The sequence below is a fragment of the Anarrhichthys ocellatus genome, unplaced genomic scaffold, assembly GCF_004355925.1.
Source record: "Anarrhichthys ocellatus isolate YVR2014 unplaced genomic scaffold, GSC_Weel_1.0 scaffold4, whole genome shotgun sequence".
NCBI lineage: Eukaryota > Metazoa > Chordata > Actinopteri > Perciformes > Anarhichadidae > Anarrhichthys > Anarrhichthys ocellatus.
In genome coordinates, this window is record NW_022280034.1 from 7,203,439 (window position 1) to 7,226,725 (window position 23,287).

The 23,287-nt window shown below is 41.8% G+C and overlaps 1 protein-coding gene across 2 annotated transcripts in view; it reads left to right on the plus strand.

Annotated features, from left to right (window-relative positions):
- Window positions 1-23,287, plus strand: part of vti1a (vesicle transport through interaction with t-SNAREs 1A) — an 86,836-nt gene that overhangs the window by 11,575 nt on the left and 51,974 nt on the right. Inside the window, exons 4-6 of one of the 2 annotated variants that reach the window (XM_031844121.1) lie at window positions 8,384-8,461; window positions 13,639-13,659; window positions 19,113-19,197. In XM_031844121.1, the coding sequence (XP_031699981.1) occupies window positions 8,384-8,461; window positions 13,639-13,659; window positions 19,113-19,197 (184 nt within the window). The remainder of the gene's footprint in view (window positions 1-8,383; window positions 8,462-13,638; window positions 13,660-19,112; window positions 19,198-23,287) is intronic. The other variant, XM_031844123.1, reaches the window with a different exon arrangement.

Below are 23,287 nucleotides of genomic sequence, written 5' to 3' on the forward strand. Positions count from 1 at the left end.
ATTATTTTTTTGTTTGGCAGTGTGCAAATTTCGGCCGTTATCCTTCCACGCGATCGTTTCCTCTCTCGCTTATCTCTCCTGGCCCCTTCCAAAGTCGCCGTACTTCCACACACACACACACACGCACACACTGACAGCGATCAGTATAGCTTTCAGACGCTTGTCTGGCGGAGTCTGCCGCGAAAGCGAAGGCCCTCCCAGGTCCCCTCGCTGTCCTCGGGGCTTGTGTGATTGAGTGACTGGAGTGAGTGGGGGCCAACAGATAATAAGGGGGGAAAAATATAAAGACATGGGGCGATGATGTGATAACACCCCCCCCTTTCCCCCCTCTGCTCCCTCTTTTTACACCCCTTTCCACCTCCCCGTCACTTTTCCCTCTGTTCTTCTTTCTGTCCTACCCCCGGTTTCCTTGCACCGAGCCTGTCCCACGCAGCACTGTAAACCAGAAGTGACATGTGACACCCACTCCCCAGTGATGTGCTGACAAGCGGGTTCTGGAATAGGTGACACTGTTTTCTTTTTTTGCCAGACTGGCTTAAGTATGGCGAAGGCATTCATGAAGTATTTATGAAATACATTATGAATCATTGGGTCTGTGTTTTTTTTTTTTTTTTTTTTCTCTGTATTTTCGGCGGTGGCATTTGCTTTTTAATAAGTCAGCCTCGGAGAAGGCGAGAGTGAGGAGAGAGGGGTAAATAGAGGAAGGACTCTTTACATTGCATCTTTACTGGCGTTTCTTTCTAGTTAAAGCTCCATGTTTACACGTGTTTTAACCCCATGCTCGCACACACATGCGGACACACAATTAAAGTTTGTTTCCACCTCTCATCCTAAGTGTTTCTAATGAGGGAGCGTGTCAGAAAGAAAGGGAACGTGTTTTTGCTCTCAGCGACCGACAATTTTGTCTTTTTTTTTTTTTTTTTTTCTGGTGTTTTTGAAGCCTGCAGTGGAATCTGGCTGTGGCCTTGATCAGAATTACATTGTGGAAGATGAATTAGGGTTTCTTTTTCAATTATCCCAGAGGTTGGCCACCATTAGAGCATCAGCCTGCTCCTGCAGTGAGACTAAACTCTTTATTTTTGTTCCCATCATGACCACAGAGCACTTGTTTGTTCTGCATTGTCAAAGTTTTTTTTAATTTCAGAAGTGATCTGTTTCACATAACGCATTCTCTGCTTTAAGTGCCAAATGGCCAAAGAATCCTCAGTATGAAAAAAATACATAAATCTTTTGCCCATTTCAGAAAACAATGTAATTTTTCAATAGCTCATTAAATGTATGCGACTTGTTTACTTTTTACTTCAGTTTTTATATTTTCTGCTACTTTTTCTTTTGAATAATGAACTGCAGATGTTTGGTTTTTGTGAATTACTCACCTTACTTGTTCCTGTGATGAATATAGCATGTTCTTTTGTGTGTACTTTCGTTTTTTATTCCTGCTTCAGATGTGCAAACAAGTCTTCTCTGTAGACGACAGTTTGCAATTTCCCCTAAATTTTTTTTCAACTACTTTTGTAAATTCCAGTACAAAACCTGCGGACTCCCAGGAAACTGGTAAGTGTATTGGGAAGTTCAGCAGGGCACATGTTGGAAGGGCTTTGGAAGGGGGCCTTACTGGCCTCATCAGCATTTGAATGTGTCCTGGCTACTGAAATAACAAAGTATACATAAATATATAGAGATAATGATCTGGCTAAGTCCCTATATGTGCTGCTGTATTCTTATGCTAATGAGCCAGCTATTCAGCACCAACAATGGTCACATTACAAGTAAAGGCAAAGCACTGAAGGAGATAGTCTTCTGTGTGTGTCCACTGACGGACAGGCACATGCTCAGCAGGCCCGACTCCTCTCCCTTTGTGTCTAGCTTTTTTTTATTACATTTTTCAATTTTAGATAACACTCCAAGAATAGACATCAAACAGAAATGAATCATAAATCGAGGTCAGGAGTGAACCTCTTTCCAAAGCAGAGAAAGGGTTAAAAGTGAAGGTATTTCTTTCTTTAAAAAAGATGGGAGGACTGATAGGAGAGGAGCTCTTCTCAGCAGAGGGTTCAGTGAACCATATGTAGGTAGCCACAGGCTAATGGGCCGGTTGGTCCCTGGCTTGCCAGGTATCCTGCATTGCACATCTCCTAGCACCCCCCTTCCTCCTCCACACACACTTTCTCTCTCCTCGTCATCCTCCAACACCCACCTCTCCCACCCCTCCCACCTTCACTCTGTGAAAATCCCTCCTCCACTTTCCTCTAATCTCACCTTTTTCTCTGGTGCTGACCCGGGGAGGCCCACTTTATTCCCCACTGCACGCCAGAAGCCAGCGTTGTGATCGGAGCCCGAGCCCCTGTGCTGGTTCCCCCTCTCCTCTCCTCTCCTCCTTGCCCTGGCTGCCCGCCTCCCCGACGGCTCTGCTCTATTGATTTACTCCTCCAACCAATGCTGTCTGTCTCTGTTTTGCACCACCAGCACCTAGGTCCCTCATCTCTATAACCCTCCTTCTATCCCCGCTTTCTCCCTTTCCCTCTCTTGCTCTCTTCTTTCTTTCTTTTCTCTCTCTCCATACTTCCTTTATGTCTCTCTTTCCGTCCCCTCCTGCACAACCATGGGCGAAGAGAGGAAACCTGACGGAACGCGGGAGACGGAGGCAACGGGAGATGGAAGGATGGGGGTGTGGGAGGGGAAACGGGGCCTTTGATTTTTCATTAGAAGAGCCTCCATATTTTAATATTGGGTTTAATCGGGCCCTCATGCCTTAAAGAAATAACCATTGAGAGATGATCCCTTGGCCTTCAAAAAGTATATGGCGCTTCTTCAATCAAAGCCCTCCTTGAATTTGCTCTTTTGTTTGGAGTTCACTTGCAAACCCCCCTCCCCTCCTCTCTTCTCTTGCCGCCTCTCGGCCTCTCGCTTTGTGGGTACAGTCGTTAGGCTTATTGACTGATCTCGGCTGTACTTAGCAATAGAAATGACTTTGACAGGGAAATACACCGCTGGTATCACAGAGGTACAAGCATAAAAGGCCCCGATCAGACTAGTGCACCCTTCCACCAGCAAACGGCTAGGTATTCATCCCCCAGAGATCAAATCCTGTTTACTTGTGGTGTAATATAATATCATTTTATAGATTTAGTGATGATGTGAAAATAGCAATTTGCATACTTAAAAAAAAAGAAATAGAATTAAACTAATAAGGGGATTTTTTTTTTACACGTTTTTTTCGTGACGTAAGATCTTTTTGAAGCTGATACACTCCGTCGCCCTAAAAGACGTCTCGCCGCCTCGTACCTGTTTAGATATGTCGCAAGGCTCATTTATTACCTCGTCTCGGTTGATCGTTCACCTTTATTTGTGTTTTCGACAACGGCTTCTCCGAGACTCCTTCAGGTTTTTCATGGAAGTGGAACACAATGGCGTACGCGTCACAGCCACCAAAGCACCAACCTGTGAGCTAATGAGAGGCCCCATGCTGTTATCTAAGGCTCTGGCTTCTCTACCACTGCTGCACTTCTATTAGGGGAGAGAACACACACCGGGCTACCGTTCACATATGTGCGCTCTCTAAAGGAGGTTTCCCCGGGATGCAAAGGCTCGTAGAAGCCGCCGCCACGCATACAGTGGACCCCGTGCACGCAGACGCACTAACACAAAGACACACAACAGTCAGAAGTGTGTGTGGGGGGGGGGGGATTCGATGGCACCAAAGACCACAATAAAACAAAGGCACAAATGACACCCTCCTGTGACAATCCCAGCTACTTGCCTTTGTCTGATAATATATCAAATGCATTTAAAAAGAGCACTTACTTAATTGAACAACCTCTCCCAATTTGTTTGTGTTAAAGGAGAGGCAAAGACACTAGACAACATTTGTGTGAGTGTTTTTTCCTTTGTGCTGTGTGTCTGTGTGTGTGTGTGTGTGTGTGTGTGTGTGTGTGTGTGTTAAGCCCCCCTGCCAAGCAGAGATGCATTATTTAAGATGCTGTTGTGATACTTGTGCCTGCTTAAAGGTCTCCGCTTCCTTTTAACGCCACGCCGCATCGGTCCACCTCTGCCCCCACTTGTGGGGGGGAACCAGAGTGGGACCCGCTGGTACTGGTCCACGCATCACCTGGGAAAATATCACAGCAGGGGGGGGGGGGGGGGGGAGTGATATCGATAACCTTTTGAGCTTAGCATATATTCTTGTGAACATAAAGACATTTTATGACCCAATTTTATCGGCATTTCATTGCTGACTTCACACTTTTGTGCGTTTTCAGTTTTTAGAAGAAATTCAAGGATATGAAACTGTTTTTTGTTTATTTGTGTGCATTTCATTCCCACCTGAAAGTTACTATTAAAATAGCGTTTTGATATGTTTCCACATTCATAGAGCAGCTTTAAAACAGTTATAAAATACTGTATAACCGGTCAATGCCAGTTTCATGGAGCTGGACGTAAGTGTTATTGGGTCTAAATTTGGAAATGCCAAGCTGCTCGCCCACTGGTGCAAAAGCCAGTAATGGAACATAGTATTGTAAATTGAATATGGTTAATTACTCTTCACGCTATGCCACCAGCCGTGTGTGCAGGGCGAAAAAAGGGAAAGCGGAGGGAAAAGGCGTTTGCGGAGGAACTTCAGGGCCCCTCATTACACTCTGCCCCTGGGTATTTCTACGCCTTTTATTTCCCATCTAATGAACTGTTTACATTTTCTGAGCTTTCCAGGCGCCACAATTATTTGCGCTTGTCCTTGTGTCACACGTTGCGCCGGGAGAAAAGCAAGGAGGAGAGTTGGAGGGCATTGAAATGTGTACGTGTACATTCATTTGATTTAAATTATTTTTTGGGGGGGGATATGGGAAACTTTTCTTTCCCGTTACAAAGAACGGTTATTGTTGACTGCTTGAAATTAGGAAAGGTCATTGTTCTACAATCACCAATACGTTTTCTGGAAACAGATGTTATTTTTAAGATTGACTTTCTTCTTCCTGGACAGTATGGACCCATGCATGCCCATATACTAGAAAGAAATTGCGCACAAATGAAAGATCCATACATTTGCAATAATTAAATAAATATCATTTTCTCATCAGAGGATTATGCCAAACTGATTAGCATATCTGATATGAATTGTTATGCATGCATATGTAATTACATTTTGATGGGTAAGAAGAGTCGTTTTTTTTTTTTTCGTTTTTTCTTCCGTCTGCTCTCCATGTCAACAGAGGTACAACGTGTGTTTTTGACAGGACACCAGCACCTCCAACGTTGCTTTTGACGGCATGTGTGGCGTTTTAAAGGCAGGCCACTTTGCATAAAGTTAAGATGTACCTTTGTACTTTTCTTGTGTGCTTCCGGGAATAGAAGCAAATTCTCACCCAAGATTAAAAAAAGTGACAAAAGACAGACCTTTCAAAAGGATTATAAAAAGCTCTTTTTTTTTTTTTTTTTTTCCTTCTCTTCTCTGAGCAATAATGTATCTTCTGAAAGCGCTCATTCTTTTTTAGATTACAAAGCCTGACTAGTTTGTTTTGTCTTAAGATGTGGAGCTCAGTCTTTCCATACTGTATCTAGAATACATACATCCCGTGGAACATGTATCTGACACCTGCTCTCCTCACCTCAACAGTGATCCTGTTGTCACGTTGCAATATTTTCGCTTTAACGCCCTAACTTATAATCAAAATCCGTTACTGTATTAAGCAGTCAATATTGCACAGCTGTCTGTGTTTCACATCAAATGGGAAGGCAGTAATCACTCAGGAATCTGTTGTTTTCCTGAGGGGGAATACAAAAACTGGAGTGTATACTGTAGGTGCAGGGGAAGTAGCGGCACACTTTCATTTCAATGACATTTTCCATTCTTTATACTTTCCTTTGTTATCTACACTGTTCTCATTGCAGAAACGCTTCATACATTCATCTGTAACAGACAGCTATTTAGAAATACCAAAAAATCCCTGCGTCTGGTTTGAAGGCGACGTAAGCCTCAACATTCAAATCAATGCTTCTCCCAGGCTTCCTCGTCTCAATTACTGGTGAAGTCGTCTTTCCCCCTAAGTTGCACTGCAGCTCTTTAAGATGAAACTCCACTTAAATGGAATATGTGGGTGTTTCCTGGCAACAAATATGTGTGTGTGTGCCTGGTGTGCAAGTGCACATGCTGTCTTCAAATTGATGCTTATTGTCTTTCTGGTTTCACTCAAATCTGAAATTCCTTTTAACATCTGACAGCAGCACAGTGACCGCTTATTTACATTTACACAGAAGATGGGCCTTAAATAATGCTGACACTAGAATTTAAAATGTAAAATGTGCAGAAGATCTAATTTTAGAGGGACACAATATGATGACTTTAATTATTTTTTGAATATAGATATCGTTTTTGCAGACATTTCAACAAAGCGAGGGTTTCAGCAGAAAGAAAACGAGCAGTAATTATTATATTATATATGTTTATGTCACCTATATTTGCCATGAAGCAACATATTTATATTATTTGTATTTTTAATCAAAAGATATATAAAACAATCTAGTGTGATACATTTATAGAGTTGTTCTATATATTATGGACACATAAGTGAGTGTTGCAACGACTCTCACAAACTTCAAAGTTAATAACTGTGCTAAGCGTATGGCACAATCACAAAACAATTGCAAAAACAGACAGAACAGCCCATTTTGTGACATAGTGCTCCTGCGTAGTGCGTTGTTGGGGTGCGGGGCAGTCCGTGCTGCCGATCTTCTCTTTCCCCCACACACAGTGGGCGTTCTGTGGTTAGCTCGGGTCCCCGTGGTTGAGTATTGTTTGGGTGCGCTCTCCATCTAATGGGTTTCGTGGTCCGGGTCAATCAGGCCCTCCGTCTTGTCAGTAATTACTCCAGAGCACTGTGGCCCTCAGCAGCACGATAATAACAGCCAAATCACATCAGCCATGACTTTCCACTCAGTGCTCCAGTTTATGAGGAGGGACGAATACCAAAAAAATAACCGGCTCGATTGTGATTGGCTCCAAAGTTATTTCAATCAAGAAACTTGATGTCATCACTCGTGAGGTTAGAATTGGCTTTTTCAAGTCTGATTTGTGCTTCTCTTACTGAAGGGAGCATCAAAGCACTTCATGCAATCGCTTCTTCAAACTTTAACAGATAATAGAAAGATACTGGGAAAGGGATATTGTATTTGAGGAAAAAGAATGCCCCCACCAGGTAATTGGTGTTCCTTCACTGATTCCCTTACTTTTGTTTTATTTATTCTGAGTCGAGAACTAAGTAAATATAGAAAGAATTTGTGTTGGGAAAAAGGGATATTTTCATTCCTGTGCTGGTGTTTGTCTTTGATTTTTTTTTTTACCCACCTCCTGCAGCCCACCTAGAAACCCTGTCAAGGCAGTGAGAGAAAGCGAAGGAGTCTTAGTAAACACTTTCTGTGTCTGCTGCTGGTGTGTATTTAGTTTAGAGGGCATGCCAAGAGGCTGTTTTTCCATGGGTCGGGCGTCTGTAAACAAGCGGTACAACGGCAGCCCACTCTTCGACAATCGGAGGTGGCACACTCTGAAGTGTGTATGAAATGTGTGTGTCTGAGTGTTTGTCTTTTTGGGTTTCTTTTCTTTTCTTTTTTTTGGACATGGCATTCCCTCTTATTCGAGCCTATCTGGAGACGGAGAGAGAGAGAGAGCGAGAGAGGGTTTGTGTGTATTGGAGAGAGAAAGGGAGGGAGGGAGAGAGGGAGAGAGAGAGAGGCAACCCCAAATCCAATGGGCCGCCAATGGGTGATGAATTATTCCCTGTCTGAGTCTCAGCATTGGTGTTATCACAGAGCCTGCTACTGCACTGGGATGACAGCGGTGACAGCCCCCAGAAAAGATTTAGCGCTGACAAGTGATACTTCCTCATAATACATCTCCCTGGCCCTCTCCTCTGTCCCCCCTGTTCCACTCTACCATCTCTCCATGCACACAAGATGAGGTTTTCTATCCTTCAACTTATATTTGTTTAAGTGGGCAAGGCGTGTGTGTGTGTGTGTGTGTGTGTGTGTGTGTGTGGGGGGGGGGTCGGCTCTTTGCCATCACTTCTGTGGCACAAGTGCAGTAGGTACAGTGTACAGTAGCTCACCTTGGAAGGAGGCATGGGCACAAACCTAGACATACTTGTTTCCAGTACGTGTGTCGTAGTGGTACACTCGGAGAGAGACACATCCTCACAACCTGCATGTGTAGGACTCGGTTTGTCACCAAGTTCCATTAGGGGGCTCTCGTGCTTAAGGAATGCCTGTTGTGTTTTTGCATCAACAACAGTACTAAGCCATATTTCCCCACTTGTTTTCTCCTTTTTGCTCTCCCCTCTGTCTCCCTTCTCTTCTTCTTTTTGTCCTTCTTCCTCATCCTCCTCCCCCCCTGCAGAAAAGGTCACGTATCGCCTACAGTGATGAGGTGCGCAACGATCTCCTGGGGGATGACGCCAGCTCCTCGGAGAACCAGGTGAGGTGCTAATCAGGGGCCCGAAACGACAGCAGTGTGGGTGGCTGACTGGCCCCAAGGGGTGGGGAGGTGGGCCCCTCGTAGCGGCCATCGAGAGCTGAAACCGCAGTATTGTCACCAAGTCATGCGGAAGCAACACTGTTTAATGCAAAGCTGGGCTGCCAGCGAGTGGGCTCAGGGCATGGGACCAGTGTCAAGCCACAGCCAGATTGTGACCGACGCACATGCACAAGCTAACACACACACACACACACACACACACACACACACACACCTAAACACAAACGCACTATCCCACACAAATTTAAATCCGAAAACCCGGCCTCCTCACTCCAACCGTCCCACAGCTGTTCTCCAGCCGGGTGTAGACTTTGGCCAATAATAGATCCTCCATCGAGGTCCGCACACGCACACAGACACACACACACGCACGCAGGATTTCTAAATGTTGTTCTCCGGTCTTTATTTAAGCTCAAAGGGTGGCGGACCTTCACAATGCAGATACTTAAAATGAATAAGAATGGAGGTTCTCATATTGTTAACAACTGATGTTTTGGTGCAGTGCTCCATACAAATGATCCTTTCACCCCTAAATATATATTTTTTATTATTTAATATCATCCCTGAATCAAAAAATTCGAATTCTATTTGACTTGTTTATGATTTTGATCTATCGACTATGAACATATTCACAATTGGTTAATTACCGATGGCGTTTTGTTTATCGATTCAGCCTGTTGAATTCAAGAGATACAAACAGATAAAGACCACATTTGTGATTTTCATTCATTGTCGGCAATGTGTACAAAGATTCATTCACTGCACTGAAAGTGGCAATGAAGAAGAAAAAACAATTATCTTGAATTGTGATCTTAATTGCCCAAAATATGCCACATGTTCTTTTTAACTTAAGCTCTTTTGAATAAATGTAGAGCTGCATCAAAACAACGACACATCAACGGATTCAGCAAACAGCGTTTTAACATTTGAGACGCACTTGCCTATTGCTCACCTGCACAGCTGCCACTCATACGCAGCCCCACTCAACTATGACCAAACGTCTTTTGACTAATTATATATTGCCTTTACAATCGGCTGTCAACTTGCATGGGTTGCTGCGTCTCGAAGGCACACACAATCTCACGCGCTCGCATGCAAATAAATACTTTGCATTTGCGCCCTCAAAAAAAGAAAAAAAAGACAAAGATGAATACTCGAATGCATATTTGCACATTTAGTCCCTCAGTGCTTTTATGTGAGTATATTTAGATGATTCGCAGCTAAGCAAAGCTAAATAAAGTTGTCTGTTTGTTTTTCCCTATTACCATTTCAATGATGACCCATGAACTACACATCTTAGAAACATATGTATCAAGAAACCAAGATGTGTAATTGAAATGCATATTCCCCGCAAATTAGCAAGACACAAAATTGACTCTGACATTTTCTGCAGAAGTCGGAAGAAGGTTTGCTGTCAGAAATGTCACGTTTGAGATACTGAGGACTTCTATCAGAATCCTGTCAAGGAAGAGCTGAACGAAAAAACAAACGGATCTCATTTAATATCAAATCTTATTTCCCTTTCATTAAACATTCATCCCAAAATATTTAAAATGTACATTTATTAATGTAAATTGAGACATCTTAAAAGAAAATCATTGATAGAAATGTATCAGTATAGAATTAATATTATGGAATGATGTTATACATTTATATTCTAAATTGGGGAAATTGCTGTTTTATTGTTAATATTGTTTTTTAGTATTCTTAATTATAATGATCAAATTATTTTATTTTATGTCAAATTATTGAGTTCCTGACTGAAAACAATGACGTGTTCATTTGATCCATGCATGCACACATTAGAGGTATCAGAATGTGACATTTAATTCTCAGCTCACGTCAACATAATAATGTAAATTATGAAATGTTTGTGAATAATATTAATTACATCGAATGAATGTTAAAGGTATAAAAAATATATTTAGCTGAAAACGTTCATCTTCTGGAATTTAGGCCAAAGATGATGAAAAATAAGTGACACTTTCCTTTTAATTTTTTCATTGTATTTCATTCAATTTCATTTTGTGCAAAAATATCACAACGACTCGAGACTTGAATATGTTTAAAATATACAATATCAGTTATTGAATTGTGAAAAACCCTTTTAATATTTAGCAATTATAATGTCTGAGGTGAAACTTTAATAATTGTATTCCACCGTATATATAAAGTACGCACACAAAGCCTGAGAAAGAATATTCCTGCTGGGGCCAAAAGCAAAGTAAAGAGACGATATACGTTTTCTCCTTTTTCCTCTCAGGTGCCGTATTTACCTCATTTTCGTTCTATAACTTGTGGAGATAATAGTCGTCTTGGTTTTGCTGTGAGTGGAGTACTCGGAACTTCAGAGTTTTTTATCTAACGAGACGGCGGCGATAGGAGAGGGGAAAAGACGGTGGGGGCCGGGGCAAGTCGGTCAATTTAATTCCTGACGATCTGAAAGAGGTCAGGATCATTTCATATAGCCCTGGCTGAGCAGATCATTACCAGTCACAAATCTGTTGGTTACATGGCAAGGATTTATAGCTAAGTAAATAGGGAACCGTCATAAGTTCTGAAAATGGCGTATTGGCCCTGCGATAATGGCTAAAGGACGATTTAATAGAGTTCGCCATTTATTCGTTATCTGTGTGCGGACAGAGACTGAATTGGCACTATCACTCGTTTTTTTTAATAATGTGGTAGGCTACCATTGCACATTTTCTCCTTCTGTTTCCTCTGCATGCAACACACGCACAAACGTTGGTGCACACACACACACACACAAAGACAGACGCCACACACAAAGCAGCAAATGCCCACCCGTTTTCCACACACGAACACTATACGGAATAGTTTCGATTTCAGTCACAGCAGAAGGCTTGGCCACAAGAGATTGTGCCGGTTTGAGCCGGCATGGACCAGATTTTACAGGCTACAAAGGAAGCAGATTACCACTTGTATCGAATTCCGTATTGGATAAAAAAAAAAAAAAATCTTTTGTTTGCTGATTATCATAACAGAAAAATTGCAGCAGTGCAATTTTGAATACTGGCTGGCATCACAAAAACACAAGGCAAAAGGCGCTCATGCCGGAGTAATTATAACATTTACAATATTCTGTATTTACGGCTCTATATCTCTTGAGCAACGTGAGCGTCGTTGGCTGTGGGAAAGAATGGATGCCAAAGAAAAATAAAGCTACGCAGGAAGAAACAACCCGGCTCAACATGCCCCTCGTATAGTTTTAACAAATCCTCCACCAGCACTCGCAATCAGTGAGGCAGCACAAATGAGCTCGAACAAGTTTTGTTCGGTACCCATTGACTGATGGCTGAGCTGGGGGTGAGGGATCGCAGGATCTGCTGGGTTTTTCTCAAGCCCCCCCAAATAAGCACATCCACAGTGTAGTTTTAAACTTTGGCCCCTTCAATAATGCATTCTTAGCGGGGAGTTGCTGCTCGAGTTAGAAAAGACAGTTTCCACTCTTTAAGTGCGTCTTGTTGCTGCCGACATTTTCAAGGGAAAGAAAAAGGAAAACATACAATTATACTTGTTTACCTCCCGCCTTACAGATATCAACAATGTTTTTTTATGTTTGCAATATTGCAGTGAAGCGTCGTGTTTTTTTTGGGGATTGGTGGGAAAAACTAAAACGATGCGAGAACTATTTTTGAGATGCTTTTAAAAACAATACGGGGGGGGAGTGCAGTGACAAATGCACGATTGTAATGGGGGAAGTACTTGATGTTTGTGTTTTATATAGTATATTCCTCATGAATGTATTACCATTCGACACATTTCTTCGAGTGTGTTTACTAGCGGTGTAATATAAATAGAGGAGACAAATGTATGCAGTGCAGTGTTGTTTTTTTTTGTTATTTAGGATCCTAGTATAACAAATGTTTAGTGTTATTTTTTTATATTTATTCTGGTCAGAAGAGTTGGTGCTTAATTTTTCCACCAGCATGTTTATGTTTGTTTGTTTTGTACCTTTTTAAAGTTAGCAATCAAGTTCTTATTTGAAATCTAGCAACTCTCACCTTTTTATGTGATACAAAATTATTCCAGGCTCACAAAATTCAAACAAACAGCACAAGTAACAGCGGCCCTGAGCCTCTCCTCACATCTCCTAATCTTTAATGTTGGTCAAGAAATGTAGATAAGAGAAAAGAGAAAAGACCGCTCTAAAAGGCTCGCAAATCAAGAAACGTGTCCTTCCCCCTTTTCTGCCATCCGTGTTGCGTTCCCACGATAAGCCCCAGCCTTCGCTTTCCTCCTCTCCAGCAACAAGAACAGGCCAGGGAAGCAACCTTTTTAATTGTGATTAGGCATAATTAATGGCAAATGGGATTATTTCCCTCCCTCAAATGTCTGATCCATTATCAGAGATGCAAGCCTTTCCAGCACGGGGGAATAGGAATAGCATTTCTTATTTACTTCACTTTAAATTTCCCATTCTCTTTCATCAAAAATGTATAGCTGTGCTAAGATTTATTTTTCATGATCTGTGGCTGTCCCAATAATGCGCTCCCCTGTACGTATATACAGTGTTGGCCTCGCATACATAATCTAAATGCACCTTTACGGAGATACACGAGCTGCATGAAATATCGACAGGATATCAGCGTTGATAAACAGTGTGGCTCAGCGTTTCTCCACCTCGGTTCCAAAGGGGACACACATTTCTTTTTATCCCTTTCCAGAGAATTCAGAAAAATGACAGATGCAGTTTACAAATGTTGAGGAAATATATTTTGTAACTGCGCAGACTATATATTTTTCCTCTTTCCTCTTGCTATATCAACTTCAGTGATGTGACGTCCTTGATAATGTTAGGTGATATCGCGAGTCGAGCGATCCGTTCCCTCTCTTGTTTAATGTGACAGCGCCAGGACTTGATCTTTGTTTGTTCAAAAAAAGTCAGCCCGAGCGGCGTGTTTAGCTCCGTTTCATGTGTTTGTCTTGTGATTTCCAAATGCTAAACATGCAAACAGATAAATCGTCGAGGTTAATTCTGTACTCAGCCACATGACTGATCTTCTTCCTGCCATGTTTCTGCCTTTTTTTTATTTATTATCTCTCCTTCACTCTCTCCATCTTTCTCTCTTCTCCCTTCTGCTCTCCTGATGCAGTTGATAAAGTTACGTGAAGAGGTAAGTGCTTCTCTGCTCCAACAGTTCAAATTCTGCTTTCCCACTGAAATTTCCATTTGCTCTCCTCTCTCCCGGAGAAAATTAAATTCAGCTCATTTGGACACTTTTTTTTTTTTTTTCCTTCTTTTTGTCTGATTGAACAGCTTACAAGCCAAAGATAATGAATTCACTGAAGGCTAGTTCCTCCAGTTACCTTAAATAACATAAAGTCAAGATAAGATATTATTTCTGATTCCACTTTTTAAAGGCAAATATTGAGGAATGAAGATAAACTTAAGAGTATATTCGCAGTTCAGAACTTGATCAACTTTTTAGTTTCAACAGGGTTTTGCTGCTTGTATTATTTGAATGGAGCCACATGACTTTCTTTCTGACTGTTGTAATAAATTGGATTGAGGTTATCATTATTGATATATGCGTTTATATTATACATGACAGACAGTACGATCGTTGTCTTTTTGTCATTCACTGCATTAACATCACCACCATTGCCAAGGTTTACTGAACTCGCTTCATGACTTCTATAATGTGCACAATGTAAGGTGTCATGCACAGTGTGCAACGTAATGACAACTGTCACTAAGCGTCCACTTCAACGACATGATCATCATCCTGTTCAAACAAACAAAAATGCCAAGAAAACATGTTGAACTGTCGGGTACTGTACATTGCTGGCTTGTAGATCATGTTAGTAAAGATCATTTTAGTTTAGCAGATAAAGTTAGCGACAATACACAGCCAGCAGAAACAAGAGTTGGCTCGCTGCTTCGCTGATTAGCTTACCAAATGCTATCGTAAGAATCTAACTTTATTGCCCTTAATGATGATTTTATTAAACGAAAGCCACTGATGTTGGAATAATGTTGTGGTTCCTTGAACTTTCATGTCGTTGCAGTACCTGTAATATAGCTGTAACTATAATACCAATGCTATGTTGAGCTGCTCCACTACACAATAAAATACACTTTTAATTGATTTTATCTTTCAGTTGAACAAATAAATGATTGTGGCAATTATAATAGTGGACTGCCATGACAATCGTCCATTTATTAAGTTTATTTTAAGGCTGAAACTTCAACTCTAAACGTAATTTAGATAAGTGAAGCTGTCTAAAAATGGCTGAATGTTGATTTAGTTGTCACAGTAGTTGGTTTATTTAGTTGCATAGTGGTTTTTAAAAAGCATGCTAAGTGTAACGTAGGCTTTTATTGATTTAAACCTGAAACAGTTGCTCGTAGACGGTCTATAGATATTCCTAACGGTAGCAGTAGCATCATTGATTCTATCAGTTTTAGAGAAGGTGTATTTCCCTGTAATTAAAGCAGATTTAGTTGTTTCACTGTTCTGTTGCTTGTCCTTTGAGTTATGACTGCACTTGTATGTGCAGGTGTAGTTACAGTATGTTGTTAAATGTGCCTTTTGAGTGAGACTGTGTTCAAAAGAACCTCTGCTGGAGCAGAGTAATTCAATTCCTATCAAAGGCTCACCATTCACACCTATCCATAATTTAGAGCGCCAACCTGGCCGAGATGCCATGTTATCACACTTCTTTCCCTTTATTTAGCTGTACTATTGTTTCCCCTTCTTCTTCCCAACCCCTTTCTGTGCATTTCCTCCTCGCCTGAGGGTCAGAAGACAGCTTGTGTTACCTCACCTGTCTCCCCCTTTTTGGAACGGACCAATCTGTGTTATCGGGCTTGATTCTGCCCCCCTCTTCGCCATCACACTTCCCCGTTGCAGTCTTTTACCCCTCTGCTCTTCCTGCATTTGAATCAAAGGCTGGCACAGCTTATACACACTTAAGTCTTGCTTTTAAAAAAAAACTATACTTTTTTTTTTTTTTTTCTGCAGCTGAAAAACATGTTTAAATATTTAGCACCCATATTCACAGCTGTTTGACACTTGTAATTCCTCGTCTTACAAGTCCCAAACAAACGGCACAGAAGATCACACAGTCAGTCTGAATCACAGCTGTCATCATTATTCACTTTGACTCTCCCCCACCCTTATTGAAATAATAAGGAAATCATCTGAACTTTGGAAAATGGTGATAGTAACCGCCTGTGTTTGATATTGAAAAAAAAAGGCAGGAGAGCGAAAGAAGAGGGGAGAGATTTCTTTTGAGCTACAGCTGCATTGTTCTGGGGCTCCCCGTTAATAACTTACAACTGAAGAGTGTTTCTTGACGCAAAAAAGCACAACAAAAAAAACACCATTTTCGTGGTTCCTAAGAAGATCTTTGTTCAAAATGTAGGTGTCAGATGAAAAGGCATACATGCATAGGCAGAAACGGTGGTGGTGGTGGTGGGGTGCACCAGTGCACTCAGACATGCACAATCTTTATCATATATTGTATTTAAGTCTTTTGCTAGAAGGCTCCATGAGACCATCAGATATGATTTTGATGAAAACCTTAGTTTAGAGTCGATTAATGGATTGAATAGGTGTTGGTGTATGTGTGTCGACAGGGGTCAAGCCTTGATTATGGGATGTTGTAGCACAGTTGGGTCTGGAAGCCACTTTGCATTTCCTCCGACAAAATGCTGACGGGGATGTCTGTGATTTTGTCTTGCTATAATAAAACTATAGCCGAACACTTTGATTCTCATTTGTCTGGTTGTTGTGTGATATTTGAATATTGGAACAATATTGCTTTTTAGACATCTTATAAAAACTGTGACTATATAGTACAGGATGTTTAGTTCTCACTGTACACGTTCCTTTTCATTATTTCCCATGGTATGGTCCAGTGTTCATGGCTGGATTGTTTCATTAGTAGGGCCATCACAGTGGGCCATTACTGGATTCTTAGTGGCTGAACTCTCACCCTTTCCTTCAGGTTCTGTCACCATCAAACTGGGGGCGCATTATTCTATATATATACTGGGGGCTATATATATTTATATATATTATTCTATCTATCTATATATCTATATATCTATATATCTATATATCTATATATATATATATATATATATATATATATATACACACACACACAGAGAGCCACTCCCACCACACCCACCCCCCCACATTCACCCTCCCCTCCCCTCCCCCCGGCCCTAAAAGAAGACAGAACGAGAGAGAGAAATTCAGGAGGAGAAAGCTTTGAAGTGGCTTTTCCATCGCAGTGAGTCCGCCGGCCGTCTCCCCGAGACATGTCACCTTTGCCGAGAGGGAATAGGAAAAAAATCACGTTTCGAATGGTAATGATAACATACTAATCACTTGAGCTCTTTGAAGAACCCGGGGAGTGCGCTACTCTGTCAGTATCCCCGGCTGCCTCATGCTCCCAGGCACACACAGGCACTGCAGCCATGGTCTAGGTGTATAAGCTTAAGCATTGCATGTCAATACGTCCCCTCTGATCCGTAGGCTCATTATAGCCCAAGCTTGCTATCCATTTTCTCCCACGAGCATGCCGCCACCATCTCTGCCGGTGCCACTACAACTTCCACACCCATGTAACCCCTCCCTGAAACCCCCCTCCCCCCCGCCACACCCTTCGCCAAAAAAAACACAACCGCACCTTGCATCCCGTCCCGCTCACCATCTCCTTATCGCTTTCCTCCTGCCAGCAGCCCATTTTACCAGCCATCCACCCGCCCACCCGCTCTCCTATCCCTCCATCCTCCCCCTGCCCTCCCTTTAACTATTGAAAAGTATCTCAGCAATTTTAAATGACATCTGTCAGCGGCGCGTAGAAAAGGGAAGCGAGGGAAAGAAAAGAGTTCAGAGGGAGTTTTCTCCTCCCTGCTCTTTTCCCTTTCCTCTTATTGTCAAACTTTGAAAAGTGTGTCGTTGACTTTTTTTTTTTCTTCCCTCCACGTTTTTTCATTTCCTCTGAGTGATTAGCTGGTACACATTTTGACAGCCTAACCAAAACTAGAGACTTCACTTCTCCCCCTGTCCCCTCCGCTCATTTGATGGGCATAAACCCTTGTCAGAGAGGCGGATGTCATTCGTCAAGTTGTTTTTGAGTGTCAAATATGTTCCATCTGATCAGTTTCTTAGCATAGCATATTAGAAAGGCCATCAAAACCAACAACATTGGAGTAAACATTTAAGCCTTCCATGTTTATGCTGTTTATATTCCTCTCTTCTGAATTCAGTTTGGATTTAATCAAAGCGGGGGTAGTGGACAATATGGGGCTGTATATGTTGATTGAAGCTATGTTTGTATGTTTGATAGACTCTGCACTGAAGAACCATGGATCAATAGACTTTATTGAGATTGCACCGTACGTGTGCCTAATAGACTGAGCAATGGTATTAACTACCCTTAAAGGATATATTGGGTCGACAATATACACAACTTAAAGGTTATCTTTTAAATACCGTACACCTAAATGTTTGGCTGAAAATGTGTAAAAAGTAAGTCGAGTCAATTTCAACCAATCAGCAAAAATCACAGTTTTTGTCAGTATTTAAAATCTGCTAGAAGCAACCATGATGGGGAAAATGGTATAATTGCACTGAACTTCAATATAATATTTAAGCTTTATTTGAAACAAAGAATGATCAAACGGATGCTTCCATGATTAACCCCCTTGTGATACAGTGCAGCAGAATCTTTTAATGAGAGTTGTAGTTTATCAGATCTTTGGAATTGTATTAAAAACATACAAGGTCAGAAACACAGAAACAAACCTAAAGGGTAACTTCGCTATTTTTCATCCATTGTTCCAACAATGTGGACGCGACTTGGTTAGACACGGTAACAAACACAGCGCATCCAGCTGAAGGTAAAGAAGACCATTGTATTTCTCTGTAGGGTCCTTTCCATAATGTTGTCAGACTCTTATAATAACAATCTGAGCCTGTTGGTGGCAAAAAACCATCACTTTTAGCATTGACGGTGAGGAATTGCCACGAGCGATGACATTGCAACCCCTTTAGCGGCTTCTTTCTCTAAACCGGACCAGCTGTTGTCCCCATTCGTCAATTGACACAAAACATGTCCAGACTGAAAAATACTGAAGCTACCCTTTAATGCAGATATGCCCTAAAACGGTCATGTTTTTACAGGTTGTGGTGAACTCCTTTCAAATGACTTGTCCAAAACATAGACACACATTTGTGAGGTGGAGGGGAACCTGCATGGGAAAATTGTGGTGATAAATGATCTAATATTGACGTTTTAGGCAGTTTATTGCAACCACAACCAAAGCATCAGTTCTAATTAGAACGCCTCTTTTGACCAATTAATTAAACAATTTAATGTTGAAAACATTCCCAGATAGAGATTTCCTGCTTTAGGTTAATACAGCCAGGTTATTGCCAACCTGGCTGTATTATGTTGTTGCTGTGGATGTGGTCTGTCTGTTTAGGTGACAGTGTTGATGTGTTTCTTTGAAATGGGTCCCAGCCCTCTCAATCAAATTTTTTATTTTTTTTGTGTGTGTTTGTTTCTCTGGCTTCATTTTTTTCCCCCTCTTCTCTATTTGTTGCAGAGAGCGCATCTGTTGGACAACACAGAGAAGCTGGAAAGGTCATCACGGAGACTGGAGGCCGGCTACCAGATAGCAGTAGAAACCGGTACGTAGTCTGTTTGGGATTGGGTGAGGAAGGAGTAGAGGGGGGAGGGGGAGTCAAGATAGTGGTGGGGATGAGTGAGCGACAGTAAATTGTCTTGCTCATATGCGAGGTAGGTGGATGTGTGTGTTTGGGGGTGGTGGGTGGGTGAGGGGGGGGGGGGGGGGGGAAAAAAAAAAAAAAAACTCTTTCCTTGACGCCTGATGACATTTTCGGGAGCACATCAAAGGCGAGCCAGGAAGGGAGGGAGAGAGAGAGAGATGTACAGGCAACAGATCGAGCGCTGCTTTTTCTTGCTCTGCTCCCGAAGAAAATTTGTTGTGTGTGTGTGTGTGTGTGTGTTGGTTGAGCGACTGTGTTTTTTTTTTTGTTTTTTTTTCCACAGACAGGGGGTCTGTGAAAATAAACAATGTCAGCGTTCCTCCTGAAGTTCTTAATTCAGGAGTGCAGGAAGAAGACAAAAAACATAATATCACATTCTAAATAAACCATCACAAAAAAAAAACACACACAAGTCCTTTTTTCCTCAAAGTCCTTTTTATCTTAAAATAGGAAAAAAGCTCATTGGGTTCTTAAATAGATTTAACCAGTTAGCATATTTTTCTTCTTCTTCCTTCCTGACAGTCACCACATTATTGAGGCACAGTGTATTCCTCAGAGATGTATCAAAGCTCATTCTTGAAGTATCAACCGGCTTTCTGTGGCTTCCGTTGTAGTTTTGAAAAAGTTTGTCAATTTACACTATAATCGCGGGGTGGCTGGCGTGTGCGACATCGACAGATTTAATAATTCAAGTCAAGGAAGGTTCGCACGCAGACCACCGGCTTTTGATGTTCTCTCTAACTTGCGTTCACAAATTCATAAATACAATCTGCATTCTCTGCTTAAAAGTGTTGATTCAAATGCCTCGGATGATCCTGCCGTTATCCCAGCTTCTCGACTGTGTCAGATTCTGCGACAGCCGACAGATTTTTTAATTCTACCCAGTTGTGTGTTTCACTGGAGCGGCTCGTTTTTTTTTTTTTTTTTATATGTTTTTTGCTTCACAGCTTGGTTGGTGTTAAAGAAGTGGGCCATGGCTTAACAGTGTTCAGTACCTCCTGGGCCCGGCGGTCTCTCCTCCTCCTCGTCGGCCACATGCCCCTTGACCCTGTATCACCGGTGGCCCTCTCATCCGCTGTGTGTGCAGCTAGCTAAGAACAATGCTCGTTTATCCTGCCTTGGTCCCACACACTTGGCTTGGTCCACAGCAGCTGGGGGTGCGTTTGTGGTTTGGTGGGGAAGCTTCGCCCCACGTCTTTAATCCATGACCCCTTCCTTTGCGCTGCTGTCGATACCGACCCTCCGCTCAGATGCACAACCTGAAATGGCAATGTCTCCGGGTCAAACAAGGGAATACATCTGCACAAAAAAAACCCGTAGATACACAGGGAATATGTACTCCTCCACGAGACTTATTACTCGACCATGCCAGGCTCTTTAATTCAGCGAACACGCTGGGCACAAACATCAGGTAGCCGCGTTTGTCCTCTGGTTTATAAGATCTGACGTGGTTCAGCTTGGTCTTTAATTTAGTGTTGTTCACCCATCTCCAATTATATATTTACTCTTGCGTTTCCCAGACATCTTTATGAAATACTGCACTGGTTAGATCAGAGTCCTGCCATAGTTCTTAAGAGTATTGAGACACAGTATACCAAGGACTGCGATTTGTCGTTTTTGCAAACGCTAAACTGTTTATTTACAAAGTCCAATAAAAGCTCCATTTATTGTAGTTCCTTCTCTTGCACGTCAAGAAGCACAAAATAATGATGTAAAAACTCAAGAAGTGCACCGCGCTTTATGCCTGCACGTTTATGAAAGTGGCATTTGCAATGGTGGAGGAACATGCTTTGAGTTTTAAAATGCAGAGGTATGGCATCCATGGACGTTAAACACAAATAATTACGGCGTTAAGTGTTTCTCCAATCAGACACACTCTGGTCATATTGCAAAATTCCTTTCTTGCCGCAGACCTCGACTCTTCCCAGACATCTAAGATGTACTTTTTACAGAGAGCAGTTTAGCATCGTTATTTTTCTCGTAATTCAAAGTTGCATTCTCCGTCGACGATGACACCGCAGCCCTTAGGAACTGTAATTGACCAATGGGGAAAGTGGAACTAAAAGACATTTTATTTCAAAGAGACGGATCCTGAACAAAGAAATGGTGTAGAAACTCAGCTTTGCCCCCTTTTTTCTCTTTAGCGTTGACAATATATCTCTTAATGACCAGGAACAAAAAAGCCAGGATGCTTCTAGGTCACATTTAAGGGAAAAAAAGAAACACAGTACTCTTAGTTCTGAGGAAAGATACATCTTCACACAGTACCATTTTATCAGATTTCAGCATTTCTTTTTTTCTCTCTCTACCATTCTCAATGTCTCCAGTGTATTTAGGGAAAACAAAGGCCCTGCCAAAAGCAGTGAGAGCCCTCAGAGGGATATAGAGGAGACTCTTTGGACACGCAGCGCTATTTACCACACGCACCCTCAAGAACCAGGGTCCTCTGTTTGTCTCATAAATAAAGTATAGAACTTCATTAGTGAAGAGCACGGACTTAAAAGCCCAGGCAGAGCAACAAGCAGACATGGGGGCTAGCCCAGTTAAAGAGGGAGGGCACGCAGTTAGCCAATTTAAAGACATTTGAGTCGGGGGCATTTGAAATGCCCAAATGTGGAGACTTGACTGATGTTAAATCAAAGACATGCCAGATTTTAGTCCTTCCCTCCACAGTTGAAAAGATTTGTGAATGATTTATGATTGCTTGTTTAGAAATAGATAGCATGTCAGACAAGGCATCTAAGTTGCAATGATTAGCTGCTCCACCTTTTTGATTATTATTCATTGAAGGGGAGAGAGTTACACACTGATGCAAAAAAAAAAAAAATAAAAATAAAATGCTCCTTCAAAAACTCCTGCTGAATTTTTCCAGTTCTGCTAATAAAAGTCCACTGCTTTGTTTACGGGCGTCACTCTAATAATCAAATTGCTTTAAATGACATTTGCTTTGTTTTGCCTTTGCTGATGGTGCAGTAAATCCACATTTTAGGACTTTATTACAATAATAATAATAAACTTGAATTATGGGTTGTAGCAGCAATGGCTGTATGTGTGCTTTAAGCTTCTGTAGCTTGCTTGCAGAGACTAATGCATGTTTAATGCAATTCTAAATTTTAAGATTCAATTTTAATATGAAACGTATAGGCTTTTAATTTTTACTATTATTATGAATGAATGCTTCTCTGAGGCGATTTTAAAAGAAATGACTTGACTCAATAACTCAGCCAGCAAATGTGGAGTGAATTTACTTTGAAGATTCAACCCCTTTATACTTGTTCAGTTGACACAAATAACTTCGCAATGGCAGCAGAATGAGCCCCTGAAACAAAGACAAAGACAGACACAGACAAAAGCGCTGCTGCTCTGCATTTTAAAGGTGGCCAGCAAGAGGCTGAGAAGACTTCTTAGGCGAGTGTTCTTGGTGTTTAGGGGCCTGTAATCAATCCTGCGAAATGAAAACAGCTCATTAGGGATTGATTTCAGTCCCGTTTAGATAAGCAGAGAGGACCAGGGCCCGGCCCCCAGGGGCCCCAGCCGAGCCCAAAGTTCACGCCATGCCAGGTAGAGAGCAGCACCGCAGGCTATCAACTTTATGAGGATGAAGATAAGCTGATTAGACCGTGTCAATCAAAGGTGCCAGTGACTCAATCGTGATCCAGGGGTCTTTTTCTTTCTATCTCTCCCCTTTTTCTCTCACAATCTCTCTCTCTCTCTCTCTCTCTCTCTCTCTCTCTCTCTCTCTCTCTCTCTCTCTCTCTCTCTCTCTCTTTTTTTTGTGATAAATCATTGAAGCGACCAACAAAGTGGCAGCCATCGCTGGGCTAAGCTAAGCAGCCCTGCAGTTGTCACCAAGGCAGACGCGCAGGGACCCTGTGATGTTGTGACGACTATATTAAAGACTACATCAATTTGTGTTAGAGCAGTTTGATTTTCAACTGCAGTGGTATTAAAAGAGTGTGTGTGTGTGTGTGTGTGTGTGTGTGTGTGTGTG